The 23,299-nt window shown below is 52.6% G+C and overlaps 1 protein-coding gene across 2 annotated transcripts in view; it reads left to right on the plus strand.

Moving 5' to 3' along the window:
• The window catches only part of SCRIB (scribble planar cell polarity protein), a 116,641-nt gene that overhangs the window by 62,730 nt on the left and 30,612 nt on the right, over positions 1-23,299 (plus strand). For both annotated transcript variants that reach the window (XM_065627253.1, XM_065627254.1), the window contains exons 21-29: positions 3,435-3,689; positions 3,925-4,035; positions 5,384-5,560; positions 6,785-6,901; positions 10,759-10,947; positions 11,618-11,737; positions 11,975-12,031; positions 16,953-17,036; positions 21,064-21,453. In XM_065627253.1, the coding sequence (XP_065483325.1) occupies positions 3,435-3,689; positions 3,925-4,035; positions 5,384-5,560; positions 6,785-6,901; positions 10,759-10,947; positions 11,618-11,737; positions 11,975-12,031; positions 16,953-17,036; positions 21,064-21,453 (1,500 nt within the window). The remainder of the gene's footprint in view (positions 1-3,434; positions 3,690-3,924; positions 4,036-5,383; positions 5,561-6,784; positions 6,902-10,758; positions 10,948-11,617; positions 11,738-11,974; positions 12,032-16,952; positions 17,037-21,063; positions 21,454-23,299) is intronic.

Below are 23,299 nucleotides of genomic sequence, written 5' to 3' on the forward strand. Positions count from 1 at the left end.
AGGACAGCAGTGCACCAGGTGACACGTGGGGCCCCAGGGGGAGCAGTCTGATCAGTGGGTCTGCCAGAATAACAGAATAACGCTGTGGCGCACACAGCGTGTGGAGCTGGGATGGGCAGATGACGCTTTCCCCTCCTCTGGCGCTTCGAGAGCCGAACCACGCCGGCTGGCCTTGTTCTGGTCAGCACAGACGCAGCAGAACAGCCACGGCAACCAGCTCTCCAAAGCTGGGACGGCATCACGATTGCCAGGTAGCGGAGAAGTTAGTGAGGAAAGTGCCACCAAGGGCTGTTAAGTGCACTGTACCTGACTCGAGGTGTTTCTGTGTCCCTGTTAACTGCTCGGGGAAGTACCACTGGGTATTTTTGGTCTGTCCAAGTCTGACCATTCCCATCTTCTTGTTAGTGGCAGAAAAATAACAAAGGGCAATGTGTGAAGTGAATAGTGCTGCTGCAGCAGGTCTGCCTGTGAAATATGATGGGCCTTGATCTGGTGATCAGGAGCTCAGGGCCAAGACTCTTCCGCGTGTTGTCTTTGTTGAAGCATGGCATCTTTGTTAAAAATCTGTGTATCTGGCAGATGGGAGGGCCCCAGGGATCCTCCCTTCCCAGCCCGCTGGACGCAAGGCTTTTCCCTGCTCCCAGGTCCAGCCATCAGTGCAGATTCCAGAGGTGAACCCCCCTGCAGACAGGGCTGGACACAGATTTACCCAGGCAAGAGCGGGGCAGGAGCTTTGCAGGCACACACAGAAACACAGACAGTGCTCGCAGGGCACGAACAACACACAGAACTTCACCCTTTTCATGCCCTCTGGCTCATCACGTTCAAGGTTTGCTAGTGGAATGTGCACGTCCCTCACTCAGCTCCCATAAATATTCACGTTTGCAGGTCTCTTCAGTCTCTGGCCCAAACATCAAGTTCTTCCGGGCTCTCTGGTCAGGCCCTGAGCCTTTTGTCCAGTTTCTGGGCCAGCTGTTGGGTCTTCCCACATTCTGGATTCCTACTTGCTGGCTAGTCCAACTTGAATCCTGCTAGTAGATCTTGCACACAGACCCAGAACAGAGAGCAAACCTGCACAGTGAGTTCAAACAGAGTTTGATAAAAAGCTAGAGCAGACTGTGGTGATCAGGCTTGGCCAGACCAGCAGCCTGCTCGCTTGCGATCAGCCTCTCTTGTTCTCCACCTCTCCGTTTTCTTATCCTTGCTCCTTCCCTCTCCCACCTTTGATCCTTCTGCTGAACATCCCATAGTACGTTTTGCACATTCCCGCAGTCTTCTGTAAAACCTCCTGCAGCAAGTTTGCTCTTTCCCAGGAGAGCTGTTGTGATAACCCGTGATAGTCTCGCTTTCCTCTGTGTATTGATTACCAAGTTTTCGGTCACAGTTCTCTAATGTCACAATTTGAGTGATTCCTGTAATGATCATCCGTGAGTGTCTCGAGTCTTGTCTCTGTTATCTGCATTTCGTGAAGGTTCATGCACCTGCATGTTCAGTTTCTTATCTTTCCTGCTTATTGCTTTGTCTCTTGCGCCCGGCAGCCATGACCAGATACCTGCCCACCCTTCCCCTCCCTGCGTGACGTGCAGCTGGTGGCTCTTCACAGCCCACGTCGCGCTCTGCTCCCCAGGAACAAGCGCCAGGACCAGAGGAAACGGCCTCAAGTTGCGCCAGGGGAGGTTGAGGTTGGATGTGGGGAAGAATTTCTTCCCCAAAGGGCTGTGGGGCATTGGAACAGGCTGCCCAGGGCAGCGCTGGAGTCACCATCCCTGGAGGGGTTGGACAGACGGACATGAGGTTCTCAGGGACATGGGTAGTGCTGGGGTGGGTTATGCTTGGACTTGATGATCTGGAGGGTCTTCTCCAACCAAAGCGATTCTGTGACTCTGACTGTGGGTGGGATGGGGCAGGTCGGGGGCATTGGTGTTCGGGGGGTTGCGGACAAGGCCTGGGCAGACCCTGGGCACTCAGCTTTGTCCAGAACCTGCTCTCCTGGAGAGCTGGCGGGTAACCGTGGTATTTCTAGGGATCAGACAGCGAGGAGTTGGGCTACAAAATCCAGTTATTGTGTCTGTTGCAGAGTCACGTTATTTTGTAAGCTGATCAAACTCCATCTTAAGAGCTGTTCTTGTTGTGTCCTCCGTATTCATTTTTGAAAGCTTTTCTGGAACCAAAGAGCTAGAAACCTTTTCGTTTTCATGGCAAGTTTTGTCCTTTCGGCAGTGTTCGTCTAGCTTAGCTCTCCTCTCAGTGTTCTGTCCTCCTACATTCATGGAGAACAGTCGCATCCTTTATGGTCCTTTGATTTTCGAGGCAAGCTGGTTTAAATCTTAGCTTTGCAGGGAAGGCTCTCTGTTCCCCTGTCTGTCATAGCAGCTTTTCTCTGCACATCTTATTAACTGCGTTAGATAATTGTTTTGTGTGTGAAGAATGGCGATAGTGTACAGTTTTTCAGATGAGTTATCTTCAGTCCTGCGTATGAATGACACTGCTGCTTCCCGGTGCCTACTGGGAGCGCCTCTGTGTCTGAAGCATTATATCTTCCACTGATATCACAGCAAGACTGTAGCCGTATTCTTTAAATCATTTGGCATAGCATATTGGGTAAAGTTTTCTTGTCCAAACGAATTCTAGCTTTCCTTTTGTGTCAGCCAGTCAGTCCCTGTGGACCAGCAGGGTCCTTCTCAGCGCTTCCCAGTCTCTTTACGCCTTGGTACTTTCCATGGCTTACACCCGACATTTTCGCCAGGCTGCCATGACTTGCCCAGCGGGGGCGGACAGCAGCCCGCGGTGACAGGTCCTGCCACACATCATGTCACGTCACATCACATCACATCACGTTCTTCAGCGCCTGTGTCTGGGCTTTGGGAGTGGTTTGTGTGTGCAAGTAGCCAGTGCAAAGGCAGCTGGTGCCACGGCATGTTGGTGTGCGGTGGCACCACTCTGGGAATCGCCGTTTTGCCTTCTTCCCTTATTGAGGTCTTTGGACTCATCCCTTTCACGCAGCCTCTTGCACTCTTTCGCTGTGAGTCAGCCGGAGAGCTGGTGTGCACAGCCAGGGATGACGGGTTCTGTCCCGACAATGGCCGCAGCATTGTCCAGACAGGAGCTGGGTTCGTGGTGCTCCAGGAGCATCGCACGTGGTCTTCACGGTCCCCTGGAGCATCGCGGGTGCTGCTGGGGCTTGGAGGTGTCCAGGGGAGGTGGGAAAGGGCTGAAAGCTGTCTGGAAAGAGGATTGTGGTGGGAGCGGGCAGGTACCTGCGTCCCTCTGCCAGGTAGGCAGGAGTGGGGTCAGATGCAAAGTGCTTTGGGGAACAGGCTTTTGAGGAGGAGCGGTGCTGCTGCGGAACGGGGTCCCTTAGGGTGCGTGGTGAGTGCTTACATGTCAGGAGTGCTGGAGCACCGGTCTGACGCTGAGTTTGCGGGTTGTTCTAGATCAATGGGGTAGACATGACAGAAGCCAGGCATGATCAGGCAGTAGCACTGCTTACCGCGTCCTCCCCCACCATCGTGCTGCTGGTAGAGCGAGAGGCCGCGGAGCAGCCCGGCGAGGGAGACGCGCCGGGGGTGCCGCGGGGGCGCATGCACTCCCCACCGCCCCCCAGCCATGGGGACAGCCCCCCCGAGGAGCCGCCGCCGCCGCCCAGGAACCCCCTGCCCAAAGGCCTGGAGGACCAGTATCCCATCGAGGTGAGTCTGCTGGAATGCGGGGCGCTGAATCCTGGGTGCTCTTTGTTTGGAAGCGGGCGGGCTGGGGGCTGGCTCGCTGTGTTATTTATTGGGGTGTCGAGAAGTGATGGGGAGCCCTCTCATCCTGTGGGTGCTCACCTGGCGCTCACCCACGCAAAACACCCCGACCCCGTGTTGCTCAGCGTTTGGTCTTTATGTCACATCCCTTATTGCCTTTGCTTCGTGTTCCCTCCAGGAAATCCAGCTGGTGAAGGCGGGTGGTCCCCTGGGGCTCAGCATCGTGGGGGGCAGTGACCACTCCAGCCACCCCTTCGGGATCCATGAGCCAGGTGTCTTCATCTCAAAGGTACGTCCTGCGTGGGCATTCCTGGGTGTTCACTTGTTGGGCTTAGGATGAGGGATTTTGATCCAAGAGCCTAAGAAGTATGTGGAAAAATGTGAAGCTGATCACTTTCTCCTCTTCCAAGAAATACACTTTAATGCAACCAAGCCTGAGCGTTTGCATCTAGAAATAGCACAGAGCAGTTTCCCCTTTCACAGCATTTTTTTCTGAAAAGCAGTGACTTTGGAAAGCGTAAGATGGTTACAGTAAAGGAACTACAGTGTGAGTTGCTGGTGCAAAACCGTCGTCCGTTACTTGGACATGTAGTAAGGGACAATGGAGGGAAACAAAACTTCCTTTGATGGCAGTGCTGGCTAAGCCAAGATCAAAATCCTTATCCAGTCGAAGTATCTGCAATTTCAAAAAAAATTAAATGGAGAAGGGGAAATAAAAGCTACAGAGATTATTCCAAGCTGGAGGAGAAAGTCAAATATTGAAGGACGGTTATGTTCATGGGAAGAAGTTGTGAAGTACTGAAGGGTGTTTTTTTCCTAATAAAAAAGACCTAAGCTGTGACTTGGAAGAAAAAAGGGGAGGGAGGGTAGACAATATTTGGCTTAAAACTGAGGAAAGTTTTCAAGTAGAAAGAGTAATTTTTCACTGGGAAAATCTCCCAAGCTGGTTATAGCTTTTGCAGCCCTCAGCACCTTCAGGCTGAGATACTCGTGTGGGACATGAGGATGTTGAATGTGGTGCTGGGCTCAGCGCAGAAGGCGGCGATGCTCAGTGCTGATCCCCCACAGTGCGCAGGCGATTTCTCCCGGCTTTAATAATACAGGTGAAAATGCCAGTTGGACATCGTGCAATAGCAAATAATCGGTACCATGAGCAGCACCAGTGGAATCGGGTTTTGTCAGTGACTGAAAATTTCTGTTTCCTTCTCGTGTGTGTCACAGCCTCCCCGCCGTGACGTATGAGTAGTTTTAAAGTCATTCTCACAATCTTTGCAACATCAGCCCAACTTTTGTGGCATTAAGGCAGTTTGTAACTCTCTGGTCCTGTCTTGCCTTCCAAGGTACTGATGTTTTCTGTTCCGATGCCTTGGAAGTCTCCAAATGAGAAGGGGTTTGAGTGGGAGCGCATGTACCTGTGCGCACACTGTGCTTAGAGGGCAGGATTGTCATTTTATGGTGGCTTTCTAGAAGTCCTTAACACATCAATGCACCGAGCAGCTTCTTCACAGATACGTTACCTCTTGAGGAGCTTTGGTTGCAGAGGGAGAAGTTCAAACAGCCCCAGGAGGTGTTGTAGGACAGCCTGGGATGCAATCAGCTTCTCTCCAGAGAGGTGCGATATTAACGGCTCTGTGCAGGTCATTCCGCGCGGGCTGGCGTCCCGCAGCGGGCTCCGTGTGGGGGACCGGATCCTGGAGGTGAACGGCACCGACCTGCGCCACGCCACGCACCAGGAGGCCGTGACCGCGCTGCTGTCCAGCGCGCAGGAGCTCACCGTGCTGGTGAGGAGGGACCCGCCGCCGCCCGGCATGCAGGTGCGTCCCGGCCGGGGAGCCGCGCTCCGCGCACCATGCTGCCGAACGGGGTTCCTGGCCCCCTGCGTCACAGAGCCACCCCAAAAGTCAATTTTAGGTGGACAACAACTTCCCAACCAGACTTTATTCTAGCTGGGAAAGTGTAGCCAATAAACTGACTAGGAAAAGGGTTTATGCAATTATTTAGCACTCCGACAACATAAAATGCAGGTTTTGGATATCAGTTGAGGAGATGATTGGGCTACGACAACATAAGAATAATGAGGGTCCACAACGTACAGGCATTCACTCACAAGAAACAAAACCAGAGGCCTCTCTCTCCAGGGTGCCCACAGGAAATACTCGCTCGCCTGGGTCAGGCGAGGGTTCTCACTTGCCTGGGTCAGGCAAGGACTCATTCAAGGGTATACCCAGTAAATAACCACTCACCCAAATGAGGAGGTGAGGCGCTCTCAATCCCGGGAGGTCTCCTTAGACCGCGTCCCAGTCTAAGGGGAGGGCTGCAGTTCACAGACCCGCTGTTCCCAGACCACTCCGAGGGGGTCTTCAGCAGGGGACCCCCTTTTCTAACCTGGTCAGATCTGGCTGTGGGCATCACAACATGGTCCAGAAGCTCCTCAGCTTCTCTGGGCACCTCCTTTGTTGAGGACCCTTTCAACTGACCGAGGGTCCCACCCTCCTGCCCCCCAGCTGGGGGCGGTGAAGTCACCCTGCCCGGGCAGGATGTGACTGTTGGCACCTTGGTGCCACCCTGGTGTGTACGTGGGGACAGGCACCGTGGGGCACGAAAGGTGCTAAGGAGCTGTCAACGGCCCCATCGAAGGCTCCGGATCTCAGGGGGATGTGCAACAGCCACAAGCTGGAACTCCAGGACTGGAATACAGCCAGACTTGAGGTTGAAATTTCCTTCTCTTGTGGCAGAATCCAGTCTCTTGTAAATATTATAATGCGTCTCCAGCTGAGGACCATGGAAGGTCTCTTGCCATGCCCGTGGGCACCTCGGGATCAGAGAATGATCAGCTTTCCTGGAAGCCAGACCTGAACAGGAGACAAAAATACAGAAAAGGACCCCATCAAAAACAGTAAACTGTGCCACATGACTGAAAGCTCTAATTCAGGTCCTTTTCAGGGTATTTAGAATATGTCCACCTACTGGGAGTGTTTCCTTAACAATTCCTGTCTGAACTTGACCCAGAAACAAGGAGACCTTTTCTGTGTTCGCAGGAAATATGCATTGAAAAGGCTCCGGGAGAAAAACTGGGCATCAGCATCCGCGGTGGAGCAAAAGGTCACGCTGGAAACCCATTTGATCCCACTGACGAAGGCATCTTCATCTCCAAGGTACCAGAGTGCAGCGGGGCTGCCGGGCACAGGGTGATCCCTCCGGGATCTGCTCCTTGTGCTCTCCGCATTTCTCTGGGTACATCGATCCTCTGGACTATTCTATGATTCTATAATTCTCCATCCACTGAAGGAGACGCATCTATTTCCTCTCGTATTTCCTCCTCTACGACAGCTACAATTTTTTTTTTTTCATTTCCTGTGTTTGTTTTTATTTTGTGTTGTGTTTCTTCTCTTCCTTTTTTCCCCACACATCTTTCCTTTTCCCTTCCATTCCTGTTGCTTCCCCAAAGTGCCTGTGACCTTCCTGCTCACGCAAAACGTGAATCCTCTTTCCTCCTTTCATCAAAAGCATTGGGAATTGCTCACCTTTCCTCCTGTGCCATGCACCATGTATGTAATTTTGTTCCCTTTCCTTTGCAGATCACTGCTTGTGTGCATCCTTATTTGCCATGTATGTCACTTTTCCCCAAGAAGTAACGCATGTTTTCTTTTCAACTCTATACTAGGTATAAGGTTATGCTCCTCCAGACCCTTACCATAAGCATTACCTCTTTTTTCTTGTTAGCAACAAGGCATCGCGATAAGTGGTGTAATTTTCGGTCTCGCTGCTGCCCAAAGGGCGACTCTGGATGTTCCCGTTTGTGTCACCGGTTCCCTGTCCGGCCGCTGCGGGCGGGTGGAAACTGCTCTGGAACCCTCACTGGATGGCGGACACTCCGTAATTCCAGTTAACCCTTTGTGACAATTGGCTGCTTTCAAAGAATGCCAATACTCAGCATTTTTTACTTAGATATCACTTCTTTATCAGAGTTTTAAAGTTAAAAGAGTAAATTCAGTCTATCAAAATAATAGTTGCACATTCAGCTGCAATATTTGTAATAGTGGTAAAAGAAAACCTAAGATTATTGTAACCTACCATGATTTTTAATGATTAGGTTTGTTTGTTTTCATCTCCTTCAGTGTTCCAGCATTTAGAGGTTTGGAAAGCTTACAGTTTAGCCCCTCCCTCTTTTTTATTTTTTCCTCTTTTTTTCCCCCAAATGTTGGTTGTTTTAGGCTGTGGGGAACCAAAGCATTGAACTTTTTTGCTCTCCCTTCAACGGTGCTACTTCAGCTTGGCCTCTCTTACCCGTCCTAACCAATGCGTTTTCCTGGTTCTCTTGTTTTGTCTGCATATCTCCAGTAGCTGAGACACAGAGCAGTGCCTTTTCTTCCACCTCCCCTTTGAATGCCTGATTACTACCTTCTTTCTCCTTAGTTTGTCTTAATTTGCATTTCCATTGAGCCCCCTAGTTGTCATTTTTTTGTAAAGCCGTAATCTGGTTCTTCCTTTTTAAAACCTTCTTGATGAAGTGTTACAAGTTGAATACCGTGGGGAGTTCAGATTATACCTACAGTTTGGAATTCAGGATCTGTCTCTATGGGGATAGCTCAGCGTCCCTCGGTGACACATCGACAATACAGATGACAGTTGGTGTTAAGGACGTTTTTCTACATTAACTTCACCTCCTCCGTTATTTCTGCGTGTTGCACTGTCACACTTGTGCACTTGCTCTCTCTGTAAAAGAAATCGTGTGTACTTGGTCCTTGTCCTCTGAGCCGCCTGTGGCCGCCGCTGTGCATGCACAGCACCCACACCTACTGCAGGGTTTTCCTTTGCAGCCCTGAAGAAATGACTAAATTCCTTCTGGGCTTACGTGGCTGCTTTCCCTCATCACAGACCTAAAAAAAAAAAAAAAGCAGCACTTTTTCTCCTCCTTTTACTGGTACTTTATCAAACATGTATCTGTTGTTTTTTCCCCCAAAATAGCTGTCATAAATCCAGGGAACACCTGTGCCTTTGGTGTGTTTTGGGGTTTTTCTGTCTCTCTGACCCCAGTAATACCTGTAGTGCAGCAGTCCGTCCTTTCTTCTCCTCCGACGTGACCGGTGGCTCCGTCCTCCCGTGACGCCCTGTGTGTCCCTGCAGCCCCCCAGCCCCCCGTGTGTCCTGTGCTCTCCTCGGTCTCTTCATCTACAGGTCACAGAATCACAAATGGTTTGTGTTGCAGGGACCGTCCCAGCCCCCCCAGTGCCCCCCCTGCCATGGGCAGGGACATCGGCACCAGCTCAGGTTGCTCAGAGCCCCGTCCAGCCTGGCCTGGGGTGTCTCCAGGGATGGTTCAGCCACCACCTCTCTGGGAACCTGGGCCAGGCTCTCACCACCCTCAATGTCAAACATTTCTTCCTCGTGTCCAGCCTGAATCTTGCCTCTTTTTGTTTAAAACCATCACGCCTTGTCCTGCCATAACACGGCCTGCTAAAAAGTCTGTCCCCCGTCTGGCTGGAGATCCCCGACACAGACAAGCCCTGGGGCGGCACTGCTCGTAGTTCTCGTAACGCCTGGTCGTGTTGGTTCCTTGGGCCTCTGACTTGCGGATGTTCTTTAGTCTGTGGAGTTCACTCTGAGCTCTGGCTCTGTAACACCAGAGGTACCAAGATCTTTGTTTCATCCAACTTGCCCCTGGGTGCATCCCGTTTTGCTCCACGCTTTTTGCTTCCCATTCAAGAAGTCATGCCCATTTGGTGATGCTGTTCCTTTCCCTGAGGCACTTTAAGCTGTATCCTGTATTTCTGTCTGGTTCCTGATAGCAGCTTCTCCTATCACCATCGTACAGTTTCTTTCTCACTTCCCAGCTCACATATTTCTCCTGAGCAAAAATCTCATGTTTGCATTTGTTTGGTTTGGGGGTTTTCTGATTGTTGTTTTTGTGTTTTGTTTCATTTTTTTCTTCCACTTTGTACCCACAGCAAGTCCCACAGTCTCTTTTCCCTGTTCCAAAGTGGAAAAACATAAATACAAGTCCTTGCCGTTCCTGCCTGTGCTCTGGCGGCACAGCACCCTTGCGTTCCCTCCTCGAGCGCGGGTGGATGCTCGTGTTCTTTAGAACAAACTCCGGATCTGCGTGCCGCTGCTTCCCCGGGACAGCCCGTGCACGAGGCAAGATGAGATCTTGTCGCTTGCTGAGGAGAGAAAATAGGAGTTACACGTTATTTCTCTGAAAGAGAGGGTGCAAAATGACAGATATGTGTAATTTATGTCTGTCTCTACCACAAAGACAGTGAAAAGTCTTTATGCCTCGTTTGTCTATTATCCACAAAAATTATTGCTATGCTTGCATTTTCTGTCTCTCTCCCAACAAAAAAATTATTACGCTTTTCATCCTGTGAAGATAAATCAGAGAAGTAGGAGCTTTCTCACCTGCGTCACTGACAAAGCAAAAGCAGTTTCTTGCCTTGGGGCAGCACATCTCAAATTCAGATTCTTTTTGTCTCCCGTGAGATTAATGGTTGTCAATATGGAAAGGGGCAGTGTCAGGAGGATGGAGCCAGGCTCTTCTGGGTGACAGCCAGTGACAGGACAAGGGGCAATGGGTGCAAACTGGAACACAGGAGGTTCCACTTGAATATGAGAAGAAACTTGTTCCCGGTGAGGGTGCCAGAGCCTGGCCCAGGCTGCCCAGGGAGGTTGTGGAGTCTCCTTCTCTGCAGACATTCCAACCCGCCTGGACACCTTCTGTGTAACCTCAGCTGGGTGTTCCTGCTCCGGCGGGGGGTTGCACTGGGTGAGCTCCCGAGGTCCCTTCAACCCCTGACATCCTGGGATTCTGGGATTTCTTCCACGCCTGTTTCCTCTGTCAAACTGTACACATTGTTCATTTTCTCCCCCCTCTGTAAGTACGTACAAACATTTTGGATGCTGACGTGGAGCCGCAGCTTGTCTCCCGTTCCCGCTGTGCTCTCCGGTTCCTCTCCCGCCGGTCCCCGTGCTCCAGTCCCCTCTCTCGTCAGCCCGAATCTCGGTCCCGTTCCAGGTGAGCTCGTCGGGGGCGGCGGCGCGGGACGGGCGGCTGCAGGTGGGGATGCGCATCCTGGAGGTGAACCACCAGAGCCTGCTGGGCATGACGCACACGGAGGCCGTGCAGATCCTGCGCGGCGTGGGCGACGCGCTGCTGGTGCTGGTGTGCGACGGCTTCGACCCCCGCGCCGCGGCCGCCATCGAGGTGAGGCCTGCGCGTCCTCGCCGTCGCCGCGAGCGTCCCGCCTGCTGCTTCGTAAAGACTGCTGGGTTTTCCCCACCTTTTGCTGTAGGTCTGGGGTTTTGTGAGGTCCCGGATTTCCAAGTCTGGTCTCCTGCTGTGTGAACCGGAGCTGGTTGCCAGTTTGTAAAAGCGGGTCTCTAAAGACCGTCTCTCTTCTGCTGGCCGCAGAACGGTTTCACAGTGTCACCGCACTGGTTAGAAATGCAGTTTTCAGACTCATTTTCTCCAGGCTATTTATGCCTGTTTTTTCTTGTGCCAATGTTATATGTAAAGTAAACTGTCTGTTCATTGGTGTTTGCCTTTCCCCACAGGGACCCATAGTAATCCTGTGCCTCCTCAGGTTTCTTTTTTCGAGGCTTATCGAGTAAGCTTTGTTATTCTCCACTAGAATAAGTACCCAATCGCTGGTACCAATATGTACCTTACCCCTTTTTACTTGTTTCAATTCAAAGTCATCTTTCTTGGACCTCAAGTTCCTTCAATGATAGCTGAAATGACGTTTGAAATTGTGAAAGAGCTGCGACTCTTCCAGGTTCATCTCAGTACTCTGAATCTGGGAACCCAGGAAATGGAATTTTTGTGTAACGCACTGTGGGCTTCCACCATGTTTTATTGCCTTTTTGCTTTGTAGATGTCTCCAGGGATTATTGCAAACCCTTTTGCTGCTGGTATTGGGCGCAAGAATAGCCTGGAAAGTATCTCTTCTATTGACCGGGACTTAAGCCCTGAGGAACTGGAGATCCTGCAGAAGGTGGGTGTGATGGCTGCGACTGGGAGAACGTTACGGAGTGGAAAAAATTACTGAAAATCTCTAGTGTCTCCCTTGGTGCACTGAACCTGCAACATAATGGGTAGTGGATTTCCTTTTGATGGATCAGCAGGTCCCAGCACTTTGATCATGACGGGACTCAGATCTTCTTGAGCTTAGAGGTGCTGCGAGACGGGAGAGAGCATGGGGCAAAGCGGCTCTAACTTTGGTCTCTTGTAGGAGATGGAAATGGTGAGAGAAGCAACTCAGTGGGAGAGAGAAGAAATGGAGAAAGTGGTGAGAGATGTTTCATGTAGCAGAATCTGTTCTGGGCGGCGGTTCTGGAGGCGTGAGCCCCGAGAACGCCAGGTTGTCTCTACCCAGACGCTGATGCCACGGGGGCTTTGGGTCTTCTCTCTCCGTAGTGAACCGCTGGGTTACTGCAGCTGCTCTTGCCTTTGCCGCACCTCCCCGTGCACCTCTTTGTGGCACTTCTCTGTTAGTTACAGCCTTTGCTACCTGCTGGTACGTCTGGCCAAGCTACACCTTTGAGAAAAAGGACCTTTAGCTTGGGAATCCTGTGTTTAATCAGTTCTCTGTACAGCACTCCGTGACCTGACGGATTTTATGAGCAAAGAGGAGAACACACAGCTCAGAGCTGCCCTGAATTTGAAGAAGCAGCGCTGTTAATCAATCGCAAGTTTGTGCTCCTCAGTTTACTTGATCATTTTTCTGGTTGGTTCTGAGAATTCTGTATTTCTGCCCACTATTTCAGCCTTTCACAGAAACAGATTAGCAGAGTCACGCCACTCGAGGACTTGGGGTTTCTAGTTATCCCTCTTAAAACGGTAATTTATTCAGCCAGATTCTTTTGGAAGATGAGGGAAAATTGCATTCCTCAGTGTCGTCAGTCAGGAATCTGCTCTCCGGGCAGATCAGGGCATGCAGATTCTGCAGGAGTTTCTGCACGCTTCCAACATAGATACACCTGCTATTTCTCCAGGCTCTTTCTGTAGCTGTAATCACTCAGCTTTTTTTATATTTGCTACCCCACATGAGTGTAGGTATGTCGGCAGTTCTGGATTAAGGCGATCTTTATAATTTAGTTAACACTTGAGATTTTGTTTGTTTTAGAGGAAACAGCCAACGCTTTGAATAACCAATGGCACAGGCTGTGAGAGGAAAGAGCCATGAACAAGAAAATGGCCTTATGACCTTTCAGGCATGTGTTATGTGTAATTATCAAGTACACATCTGTATATGTAATATTTGTGTCATGGTACTGTGCCCTGTGTCAGGGACTGCAGTGGCTCTGCGGGTTCGTGGGAGTGGGGGCACAGACATGAGGTCCCGTGTCCCGTGGGCTCCTCGGGCAGCTTCGCTTTGTCTTTGCAGCTTTGACACGTGCGGAACAGGACAAGGGGTTTCTGTCCGGAGTGTCCGCGAGGTGTTCTCAGGGTATTTGAGACGGGAACTCTTCCAGCAGAATGACCTTAGAGAATAATTCGGGTAGGAGAGAGCCTCTCTAGGTCGCTTGGTTCAGCTCAGAGTGGAGCCAGTTTGGATCAGATTTAGTGATTTTTTTCCTATAAAATGTCTTGTTCCTTGCCTAGGAAGGACCTGAGAATGGTTTGTTGTGGTTTCAGAAAACCCAATTTCGTAGCGTTAATGTCACAGAAAGGGTATTCCTACCAGTTTAATGTTGGTAGCATATGGACTTGAATACTCGCAAGGAGACCTTGTGTCCGGTGAGTCGTCATCAGCATTTCTAACAGCTCCGGATAAACCCAGAGCAAGTCTGGCCCCAGAACCATGCTGCTCTGTCTGTGCTGGTTGCATTAATTCAATCTTAGGTAGATAAAGGGTTTTCCAAAACTTATGCTGACATTGCTTAAAAATACCCCAGAGACTTTGTCAGAAAAACAGAAAAACCTTTATAATTGCTGATACAGCCTTGGCCATCTCTCAGTTTTTAGAAGTGCTGATGGTATTATGGTAGTTTTTCATTGAAAACTGGAACGTAAAATTTTATTTAAATGGTTAATTTAAAGGAAAAAAATTATCAAAAACTACTCATTCAGCCATCAGCAATACTTCAAAACAACAATGGGCATCTTATAAAAAGGATCATGATTCTCCTGGAGGCTGAACAATGCACAGTGATCGTGGTTCATCTTCCTTGGGTGTTTGACTTTTGACAGATTTTCCAAGCAATATTCTGAGGCTGCAGTGACGTGTATTTGAGCACTTCTGCGGTCTGTATTCCCATATACTGCCTGTTCCTCGCCCTGATGTGGCCGAGTGTAATGACAGTGTTGTCTGTCCTGACCCCAGGGGCTGAGGCTGCAGCCGGTGAGCAGCAGGGACAGGACTCCCCAGCCCTGTGCCGCCTTTACGGGAGTTGGGAGTTTTGGTGCCGCTGCCTGTGGGTGCCGGGAGGAGCTGGCAGCGGGCGCTCCGGAGCCCTGAGACCCAGGAGCAAAGACACGTTTTCCTGCTGCTGCCTTCTAGCGTGACCCTGAAACCGGGGTTGCCTCTAACCCTGGTTTCGATGACTGGATTCATAGCAGTGTCCACCAGCACAGCGTGGAGGCCGTTGTAAAGCTGTAGGAAGTTCCCACCTCAGTGCCAGAGCCTCAGTAACACTGTTTGTGTCACCATTTTTGGACCTGTTCTCTAATACTTTAGGGTTTCATGTTCAGTTTTGCACACGAGTGACAGACATCAAACGTGTCTCCTTATGGTAAGGTTGTGGACTGAAGAAATGTGAAGAATTTTGGCTTTGCCGTACTCACCATCAGTTCTGTAGAGGTTTTCAAATACCAGTGTTGCACTCACTGCCTGTGTCTCTCAGTTCAGTTCTTTGACAATTCAGTTTCTGACAGCAATATTAGTAACACCAGCTCTCCACGGACTGATTCACGGTGCATTTCTCTGCCCCAGCTCTGTAGCTGTAGTTACTTTTCTGGCCTTAACCCAGAGCTCCCCAGGCTCTCCAGGTGTTGTCAGAGACGGACTTTGAACATCCCGCAGCCCAGCCTGGGCTGGCTGGTGCTCTTGTCTCTCTTCAGCTTGAGACCCCAGAGAACGATCACATACAAGATTACTTTTAGCTTGAACACTCACTTTACATATAACACTTGTCCAAAGTAAACGTAAGCAGATTCAGAATAGACTTCAGCTTGAATATCCCTAAATACCCCTTTGGGTCTTGTGATCCTCCAGAGCATTAGTGTCTTCTCACGTTGCTCATTATTGTCTGGAGATCAGGCGTGTGATGTGGAACACTGATTATTTGCTAGTGGCAATGCACAGAAGCTTTGGAAGAGAAGGGCTTACCTGAATTTTCAGTTAGCTCCCTCTGTATTTCTCAGACACCTTCCAGCTCCCGTCCTTCCAGCCCCTCTGCACCGTCTGGTTGCTGCCGAGCGGGAGGAGCAGCCGGGAGGGTCGCGGTGCGCAGCACAACGGGAGAGCGATGCCGCTCGTTCCACGGCCCTGGCGCTGCCGCGAGGGTGGATAAACGCACAGAAGTCGTGCTTTGAGACAAGCGACATACTGTCACCTTCCTCTTGCAGCCTGGAAGCAAACCCATAGCTGGGGCTTGTGAGATGGGTCGCTGGTCGCTCCCCGGCCGTTCCTGTGCTGCGCTGAGTGACCGAGCGCTGACCAGCGGGTTTTGAGCCCGGCCTCCCGCTTACACAGTGTCCGTAGTCCTTTGGCTGTGATGCTGTTAACAAGCATGTGGGGTTTTTAGGTCTTTTTCCTTAGTCACAGCGAGGCCTGTGCTCTGTAGATTCATTTTCCCATTCCCTTCCCGCCTCTCCAGCCTGTGCTCTGTCAGAGTGTCTCTTGTAGCAATAAGAACCTTCTTGCCTTGGCCATGGTGTAGCTTGTGCTTGGGGGGCTTCAGCTCCCTTTGCTGTTCCCCAAGATCGACCCCGCCGAGGATCTTAGAGACATCTGCTGTCTTCCCTGCTCTGGGGACACCCGGCTTGTGTCGTACGGGGTGTCTGTTCCCATCCGTGTTGCTGGCGATGACCGAGCTCGCGCAGAATTCCAGCTCCGCTCCCCGTGCCCGGTCTGGGTGCCGGGTGGCGGCTGCAGCCCCGGCGCGGCTGCCGCTCGCCGTGCCGCTGCGGCGCTGACCTCTGTCCTCTCTGTCTGCCCGGACGCTGCTCGGCCGTTCCAGGAGCGGATGCGCAGGGAGCGGGAGGCGGCCACGCGGCAGCTTGAGGAGGAGGCGGAGGTGAGGGCACAGCGGGACAGGGCCGCACGGGGACTGGAGGCTGCAGAAATCTCCAAAAGTGCTTGTTCCCCTGAACTCCTGTTCTCCACAGGTCATAGTCCACCCCTCCTGCCCCCCAAAAAAATACTTTCGAGTATAAGAGAAGATAACAGAAATTAAGAAATCTGTGATGTGATTGGGGAAGGAATGGTGAAAAACAATGGCTAGAATTAGAAAAGCCGAAAAATGCAAATGGGAAGTGAAATCAAACAAAATTATACAATGAGTGTGAGTTAAGGTTGAGAAAAAATACTGGTGACAGACCCCAGGGAACGGCAGAAGATGTGCCAGGGAGGGTCAGTTGGACATGAGGAAAAGGTTCTTCACCCAGAGGTGCTGGACACTGAACAGGCTCCCCAGGGAGGTGTCCCGGCCCCAACCTGACAGTGTCCAAGAAGAGACTGGACACCGTCCTCATACCCACGGGGTGACCTGTGGGGTGTCCTGTGCAGGGACAGGAGCTGGAACCAATGATCGGTGGGTCCTTCCAGCTCAGGACACTCTATGGTTCTATGATTCTCTAGAGGAATTATAGATATGCCTTCCCCAATGTCTCCAAATCCAGACTGTAAGCCTTTCAGATGCTCTTTGGCGGACACCGGTAGGTATGTCGCGTTCTCCTCTCCCCGCATACGGGAGCGGACGTGTGCGCGCATGGCGGGAGCAGTGGGGGGACCTGTGCACCTGTGGGGACCCAGAGTGACGACGTCCCTTCTGCAGTGTTTCTCAAGCCTCTGCCATGTTTGTGTCTGGAACAATTCCAGGTTCATTTTCCATCAGTGGGAACTTCCTGCAGAGTCTGGAGATAAGCCTGGGTTATTGCTGGGGGTGGTTTCCTTTTTATTGCTGTCTCTAATGGATGTAGTTGACTTCTGGCCTGATCTCTTCCTGGTGTTTGTTTCTCTCCTCTCCTCCCCTCGCCCCCTGCAGAATGCCACGAGTGAGCCGCTGCGGCTGGACTACCGGACCCTGGCTGCGCTGCCCAGCAGCGGCCTGCAGAGAGGGAACCGCTCCGTAAGTGAGGGCTGGGGCACGGGCGCGCGGGGTGTCCCCTGCGCCCGCTGCGCGCGGTGGCGGCACCCTGCACAGGGACACCGGCGAGCAGGACGGCGGTAGAGTCGGACTCGGTGTGAAACGGGAGGTAGCCACAAAAGAAAGATGAGAACAAGAAACTGAGGAGAGCAGGGAGCCGGATCGCTTGGCATTTTGGAAAGGGAAGCGACCCGGGTAATTGCCGAGACAGAAAAGTGTCCTAAACACGGAGAAAGGATGGCCCAGCAGGAGAGGAGGACACGTGTGGCGGGGGAGCGCAGGAGAGGGGCTGTGGAAGGAAGGAACTGCTGAAAGCTGCAGAGGAGGGAGGGAAGATTCTTTCTGACAGAGTTGTGCGCGCACCTTAATTGCAAATTCGCTGTGGGATGGTGTTTAGAAAGGAGGAGGGATGCGGGGTGCTGATAACAAAAGCATTAAAGTCAAGATCCATCTAGGACTGCCAAAGGCAAGCTGTCAGCGGCTGTGTATCATGACTCAGTCCTGGTACAGCCTTGGGTGCTCCTGCCCCGGGAGGAGCAGTCCCTGATACACAGTGGCAGCTCAGCCAAGAGAAATCCAGATTGCACAAACTTCACAAAGTCATCTGTCTCTCCTGTGTTGTTTAAAACCTTGCCTCACCTCTTTGCTTCCTTTGGTCATGTTTTATCTTCCCTGCATCATGCCTAGTGCACTGGGTTTCTGCCTGCTTCTTCACACTCCTCAGGCTTCACCTCCTATTGCAGCAAGACCATTCCCTTTGCTCTGATCGTAGACTCCGCGTTCCCATTCCATTGTTTCAGGATCATCTCTTTTACCTCCACTGTCTCCACCTCATTCCATCCAGGCAGGTCCTTCTTCTGTTCATATGTCCTCTCGTTGACTTCAGGCTCTCTTGCTTTTCTGCTTTCACACTGATTACAGCCCTGCTTTTCTCCAGCTTTGTCTCATTTTGTTCCTCCCTATATTCCCCAGCTTTTGGGTTTTCTCTCCTGGCTGTTCACACAGAAAAGTATTATCAGGCAAAGGTTTAACGTATTTTTAGCATCTCTGAGTGTAACTTAGCAGCTGGAAAGAAGGGCAGAGCCAGCCCGACACAGCAGCTGCCTGTGCGCTGGACGCCCCGGTGTCGTTTGCAGCTCGTGCCGCAGCCGCCTGTCAGCCCAGGAACGCCAGGCGTGGAACGCGGGGCTGAACGCGCCGGGATGCCGGAGCGCACGGGCGGCATCTATAAGTGTCCTGTTTCAGGGGGAGGGCCAACTGGGGCCCGTGATTCTCTTGTTTCAGCTGTCGTTTGCCAGCCCTGTCCTTGCTCTGTTTGAAATGGCCTCTCTGCCCGGATGGTGGGATGGGGAGACACGGCTCCACGGACATTCCTTCGGGAGCCACTGGCCCCTCTCGGGGCTGCTGGGCACGGGTCGGTCCGGCCGGGAGAAAGCAGGCGGTCCGGTTGACACGTTGTCTGTCTCCAGACGCTCTGACTGCCTTACAAAATGCCCAGTTCCCACAGTGTTTTTCTTCCCGTCTCCATGCCAGCTTTCTCGCCAGGAACATTCTCTGAGCAGTGTCTACGTGTCTGGTGTTGCAGGCCCTGCTGTTCCTCACACTGTTGAGCAGGAGGTGCCGACCTCTGTCCTCACAGCCACAGGTTGTGCGTGGAATTTGTCATGAGGATTCCCCAAGAACTGCCCCTGAAGAAGGGGGCAGATGGTTGTCTATCTTGGATTAATCTGTATTGCCCTGTATTGGTCCTTTAGTGAGCAAGATTTAACAGGCGTACTGAGACGTGAGTCTGTTTTGTTTGTATACTGTTAAAACCCCAACTGAAAAATCCCAGTTGAAAGCTGCATGAGAATGCTCGTCTGATGCTCTCGGCTGCACCAGCTTCCCAGTCGCTTGTCTGCAGGGTGCCCGGTGCACAGCAATGTCTGGATGCTGCCATCGCAGTAATTAAAGAGCTGGCACAGTCTCTGTCTTCGACACGGTGCAGGCTTGAAAACCATACCTGTGACGGACTGCATCTAGCCACAACAAACGTTTAAAATCTAGTTTTGCTTTCTGGACTACAAGAAGTGGAGAAGACTTTACATCTCTCAGTAGCGTGTCACTATGGTTAGTTAATTAACGATCTCTGCTTATTAGTCTAAATGTATTTCTCTGCAATTTCCAGCCACTGATTCTTTCTCTGTACTTGTTCATTGGATTTAAAATTAGATTTGTTTCAGCTTCTGTGGCATAGTGATGGATCAGAACCGCAAATGCATTTCTTCTGTATTTGTCTTGGATGCAGGGTGAAACACGATTGTCCTGGCTGCTAGACCAGAGTGACAGAGGCAAGGCTGGGAAGAGCACATTGCACTGCCAAAATCTTTGCTTGCCCGAAATAGAAATCGCTGCTTGTCTGACAGAAATAGCCGCCTGTGCGGCAGAGGGAGGCGGCAGCCGCAGCGCACAGCGGCTGCAGCGGCGCTGGAGGCTGAGCTGCGGAGTCACGACGCTCAGTTCCAGCCCTGCCCATGCACAAGCAGGACCCGAGCTCCCCATCGCTGGACCGCAGGCGGTCCTGGTGGGATGGCCAGCTCCACAGTGCCCTCCAAGTCTTGTTCACTTCTCCCTTTGCAAAGCAGAGTAGGTCGTGGTGGTGGTGGGACCAGCTGGAATGGCTGGTCGGTGTTCGTGCCCTTCGGCTGGGCAGGGAGGGCGGCAGCAGCGTCGGGGCCCGATGTGTGGTGCTGGGCTGCTGGCAGCGGTGTCGTTACTGCGTCCGAATGGACAGAGCATGTCCTGAAAGCTCTTGTTGGCTGGCGTAATCTCATGTGCACTACATGAAGTGCTACATCTTGCTGGTGTAATTTGTGGCACTCTGGGGAAAAAAAAAGATTGGAATTTGGACATGTTTTGTTTTGGGGTTTTTGTTGGTTGGTTTTGGTTTTTTGTTTGGTTTGGGGTTTTTTGAGGTTTTTTGTACATTGGAAAGGCACATAGCTACAATAGCAAAATTTCTAAGGGTAGCACGGCCTCCAGTGTCTGAAGAAATCCGATAGGAGCCAGGGCTGTGTGAGCCGCTGCTTTGGGCTGGGCCTCAGGAATCCAGGGCCTCTCAGCTGCCATTGTAGTCACAGCCCACCCAGCCCTCCAGAGCTATTTTTGTGAACGCCGCCGTGACACGGGAGCTGGGGAACGCGCTCTGAGCAGAACGGGTCTTCCTGCTCCCCGGCCAGCGCTTGGAGAGAAGGAGATTTGATCGCTGCTCTCTGATTATCTCTGCTGCCCTGGAGAAGGCTTTGGCTGGGGTAACCGTGTCTCTTTTATGGTATTGGCAGAGGAAAGGTCAGTGCTTCGTCTCGGACGGGTGCAGCTGGGCGCTGGCAGAACTGGAGCTGTGTTCCAGTCCTGCTTCAGTGAGCGCCCAAAGGGATCTGTGCTGTTCGCTGTTCCTCAGCTGCCTGTTACTTGTTGGTGTGTGTTACGGTGAAGTGGGGCCACAAAAGCGGGTTTGCCCGTGCAGGTGTGACGGAGCTGCATGGGATAGATGGCGTGGTGATAACTGTGTAACTGTATGGAAACGCACTTGAGCAAGGTGAGAGGTGTTATTCTGTGTGACGGTGCTGGAAATACTTGAGAGTACGCTGGGGTGAGACAGCTGATGTATCCGCGTGATGGTGGCGCTGAATTGGGGATGCGGTGAGGTGGGAGATGTGCTGGTGCGGGTGTTTGCGGTGGGTTTTGCTGGAGAGCAGCGGCCGCGCAGGCTGGGTGCGCGGGGGGCGCAGGGAGCGCTCGTGCCCGTCGGCTCGGTGTGTTTCACGTGCTGACAGCCAGGTCCGCTCTTGGAAGCACCGTTCAGGATCCCGGGACTGGTGGTGGAGAGAGGGAAGGGATGGTCGTGTGGGCATCAGTACTGGCGTTCTCTCCCCTGTCCTTCAGCAGCACCAGCTGCTCTGTATTTTCTCCCTCCTCTCCTTTACTCTGTTCTCTGTGTTTCCTTCTGATCCTTTTGTTTTCCTCTCAGCTCGTTCAGTATAATAAGGCCAGCTCCAGCATGGAGGGCACCTGGGCCGTGCCGCCGCTGCCGGTGGCGCAGGACAGCCGGGACTCGTCCCCAGACGCGGCTGCGGGCCCCGTCGGGAGCGTGACCGCCCACCCCCAGGACCCCGCGTCACCCGACACGTGCACGAGCGGGGCAGAAAAGCCCCAGCGAGACAAGCAGGATCCCACGGGCTGCCCCTTGTCCCAGGACCAGACGCCAGAGACGCCAGAGCAAGAGTGTCTGATCGACTCCCAGCCCATCCTCTTCAGCGAGAACCCCTTCGTGGTGGCCAACCGCAGGGGCACGGCCCTGGGGGGGCCGCCCCTGGGCTACGGCAAGGGGGGAGTGCTGAAGACCAACCTGTACTCCAAGGCAAGCAGCCCTGGCATGCGGTGTGTGGCACGTGGTCACGCCGTGGGGGCCGCCTGCGTCCTGCTGAGCCTGATCCCACCTAACACGTGCTTCTCGTGTGTGGTGTGTGAGACCGTCAGTCCCTTGTCTTCCAGCCACTAACGTTCCCCGTTGTCGCCGAGCGCGCTGCTGAGCTCCTCTGCGGGACGCGGTGGTGGCGTCAGCAGCCCCCGGGTCTCGCTGCGGGCAGGAGTGGGGCAGGGCGCGGTGGTCCCTGTGTGCGCTGGTTGTCACCGCGGGGAGCTGGCAGGGCTTGTAGGAGAATGGTGGTGGCATCACGCTGATGTTTCTGGGCCCGAACAAACACAGCCGTTTTTAGACTTCTGACTCTAAGAGGCAGTGCAGCTGACACAGTTCATCTGCAGCCCTGGGGCTTGCTGTGAGTGGCACATTTTGGTGTATCTGGACTTTCAGACTTCAAGGGAGAACTTTGATTTTTGCTCTTGGAAGTCTGTATTTAACTGTCTCACTGTTGCACAGGATACCCGTGGCAGAGCAAGGACTAGACCCAAAGATATTATATTCCAGATTAGCACCACACCACTTTCCCCTTCTTCCTTTCTCAGCCTTTCGGGAGGTCTGAAAAGCAAGAGAAGCAAAAAACCACAAACAGCTGCCACACACAGAAGACAAAAACTCAAAGCAACACCCAGCTGTAGTTCTCTTAGATGTTTGTAGCCCAGTTCCTTCGTGAGAATGTGTGTTCCACAGGTGTGTAGGCTGAGTGTGAGGCATGCAGCTGAACCTCTGTAGCCTCTCAGTATGTTAGAAGACAAAGGCCGTGGTTTGGACATTACAGACATCCAGCCTCAGAGGATCGAAAAAGCAGTGGTCAAAGCGCTGGCCCTTTTGAAGGCAGACTTGGTGCCACATCGGCCATCCTCAGTCTGGAGGCGGGTTAGCTGGAGATCATCTGATTGCACGTTGCTGTCAGAAGGGCTCAGTTCCCCATCCGCGTGTTGTCCTGTGCTGACACTGAGCTGGAGCAGCCGTGTCCGTGGGGTGAGGGAGCCGAACTCCTGGCAAAGGGCGTTGAAAGCTCCGTCCTTGGTGGGCTGTGAACCGCACGTGCTGCACAGGGCAGACCTGCGGAGCAAGACGTGTGAGGTGGGTCAGCCGATAGTGCCACATTCCGTCGTGACAGTGCTGAAGAGGATCAGGCGCCTGTGCTCCGATGTAAACTTCAGATCCCATCTCCTGGCTTGGTCGGTAGAAACACAATTGCCCAAGGCTGACCTGAATCAAGTTAACGTGACTCACTAGTGCATGGGTATGGTATTAATGATTGCAGAGCCCTGGATTTGCTTGAACAGTTCTCTAAATCCCAAATGACCCGTTTCCATCTTTAAGCATCTAAAATACTTTCCGAATTGTGCTCCTGAACACTGTGGGCAGAGTGCAGGCGGTGACCGGGACTGTGCCGTAGCTGGCTGTGGCTGGGGACGGCCGGTTCCTGGCGGGGGTCAGGCCCCGTCTTTGCTCCGGCCCTCAGAGAGCTCTTGCCGGTCGGCCAGCACCAGCGGCCTGGGCACGCGTCCTGTCTCCGTTCAGCTGGGGCGGCTCTTTTGGCTCAGGGCTGTGGAGAACCTGGGGCGCAGGATTCCCGGCGTCTTACGGGGCAGGAGGCTTTAACCTGTTCAGTTGGCCCTGCAGGGTCTGTGGGTGTGATCTCAGTTCCAGTGTTTAGTGTCATTCCCTTGTTGTTCCCGGCACTTTTTGCAGGTTTCTGCTGTGTGACAGCTGCTGTTGGGCCCGGTGCTAACTCTGCTCCCTCGCGGTGAGGCGGCCCGTGGTGGCCTCGGGCTGG

Source organism: Caloenas nicobarica, chromosome 2 (assembly GCF_036013445.1).
Source record: "Caloenas nicobarica isolate bCalNic1 chromosome 2, bCalNic1.hap1, whole genome shotgun sequence".
In the NCBI taxonomy this organism is placed as follows: domain Eukaryota; kingdom Metazoa; phylum Chordata; class Aves; order Columbiformes; family Columbidae; genus Caloenas; species Caloenas nicobarica.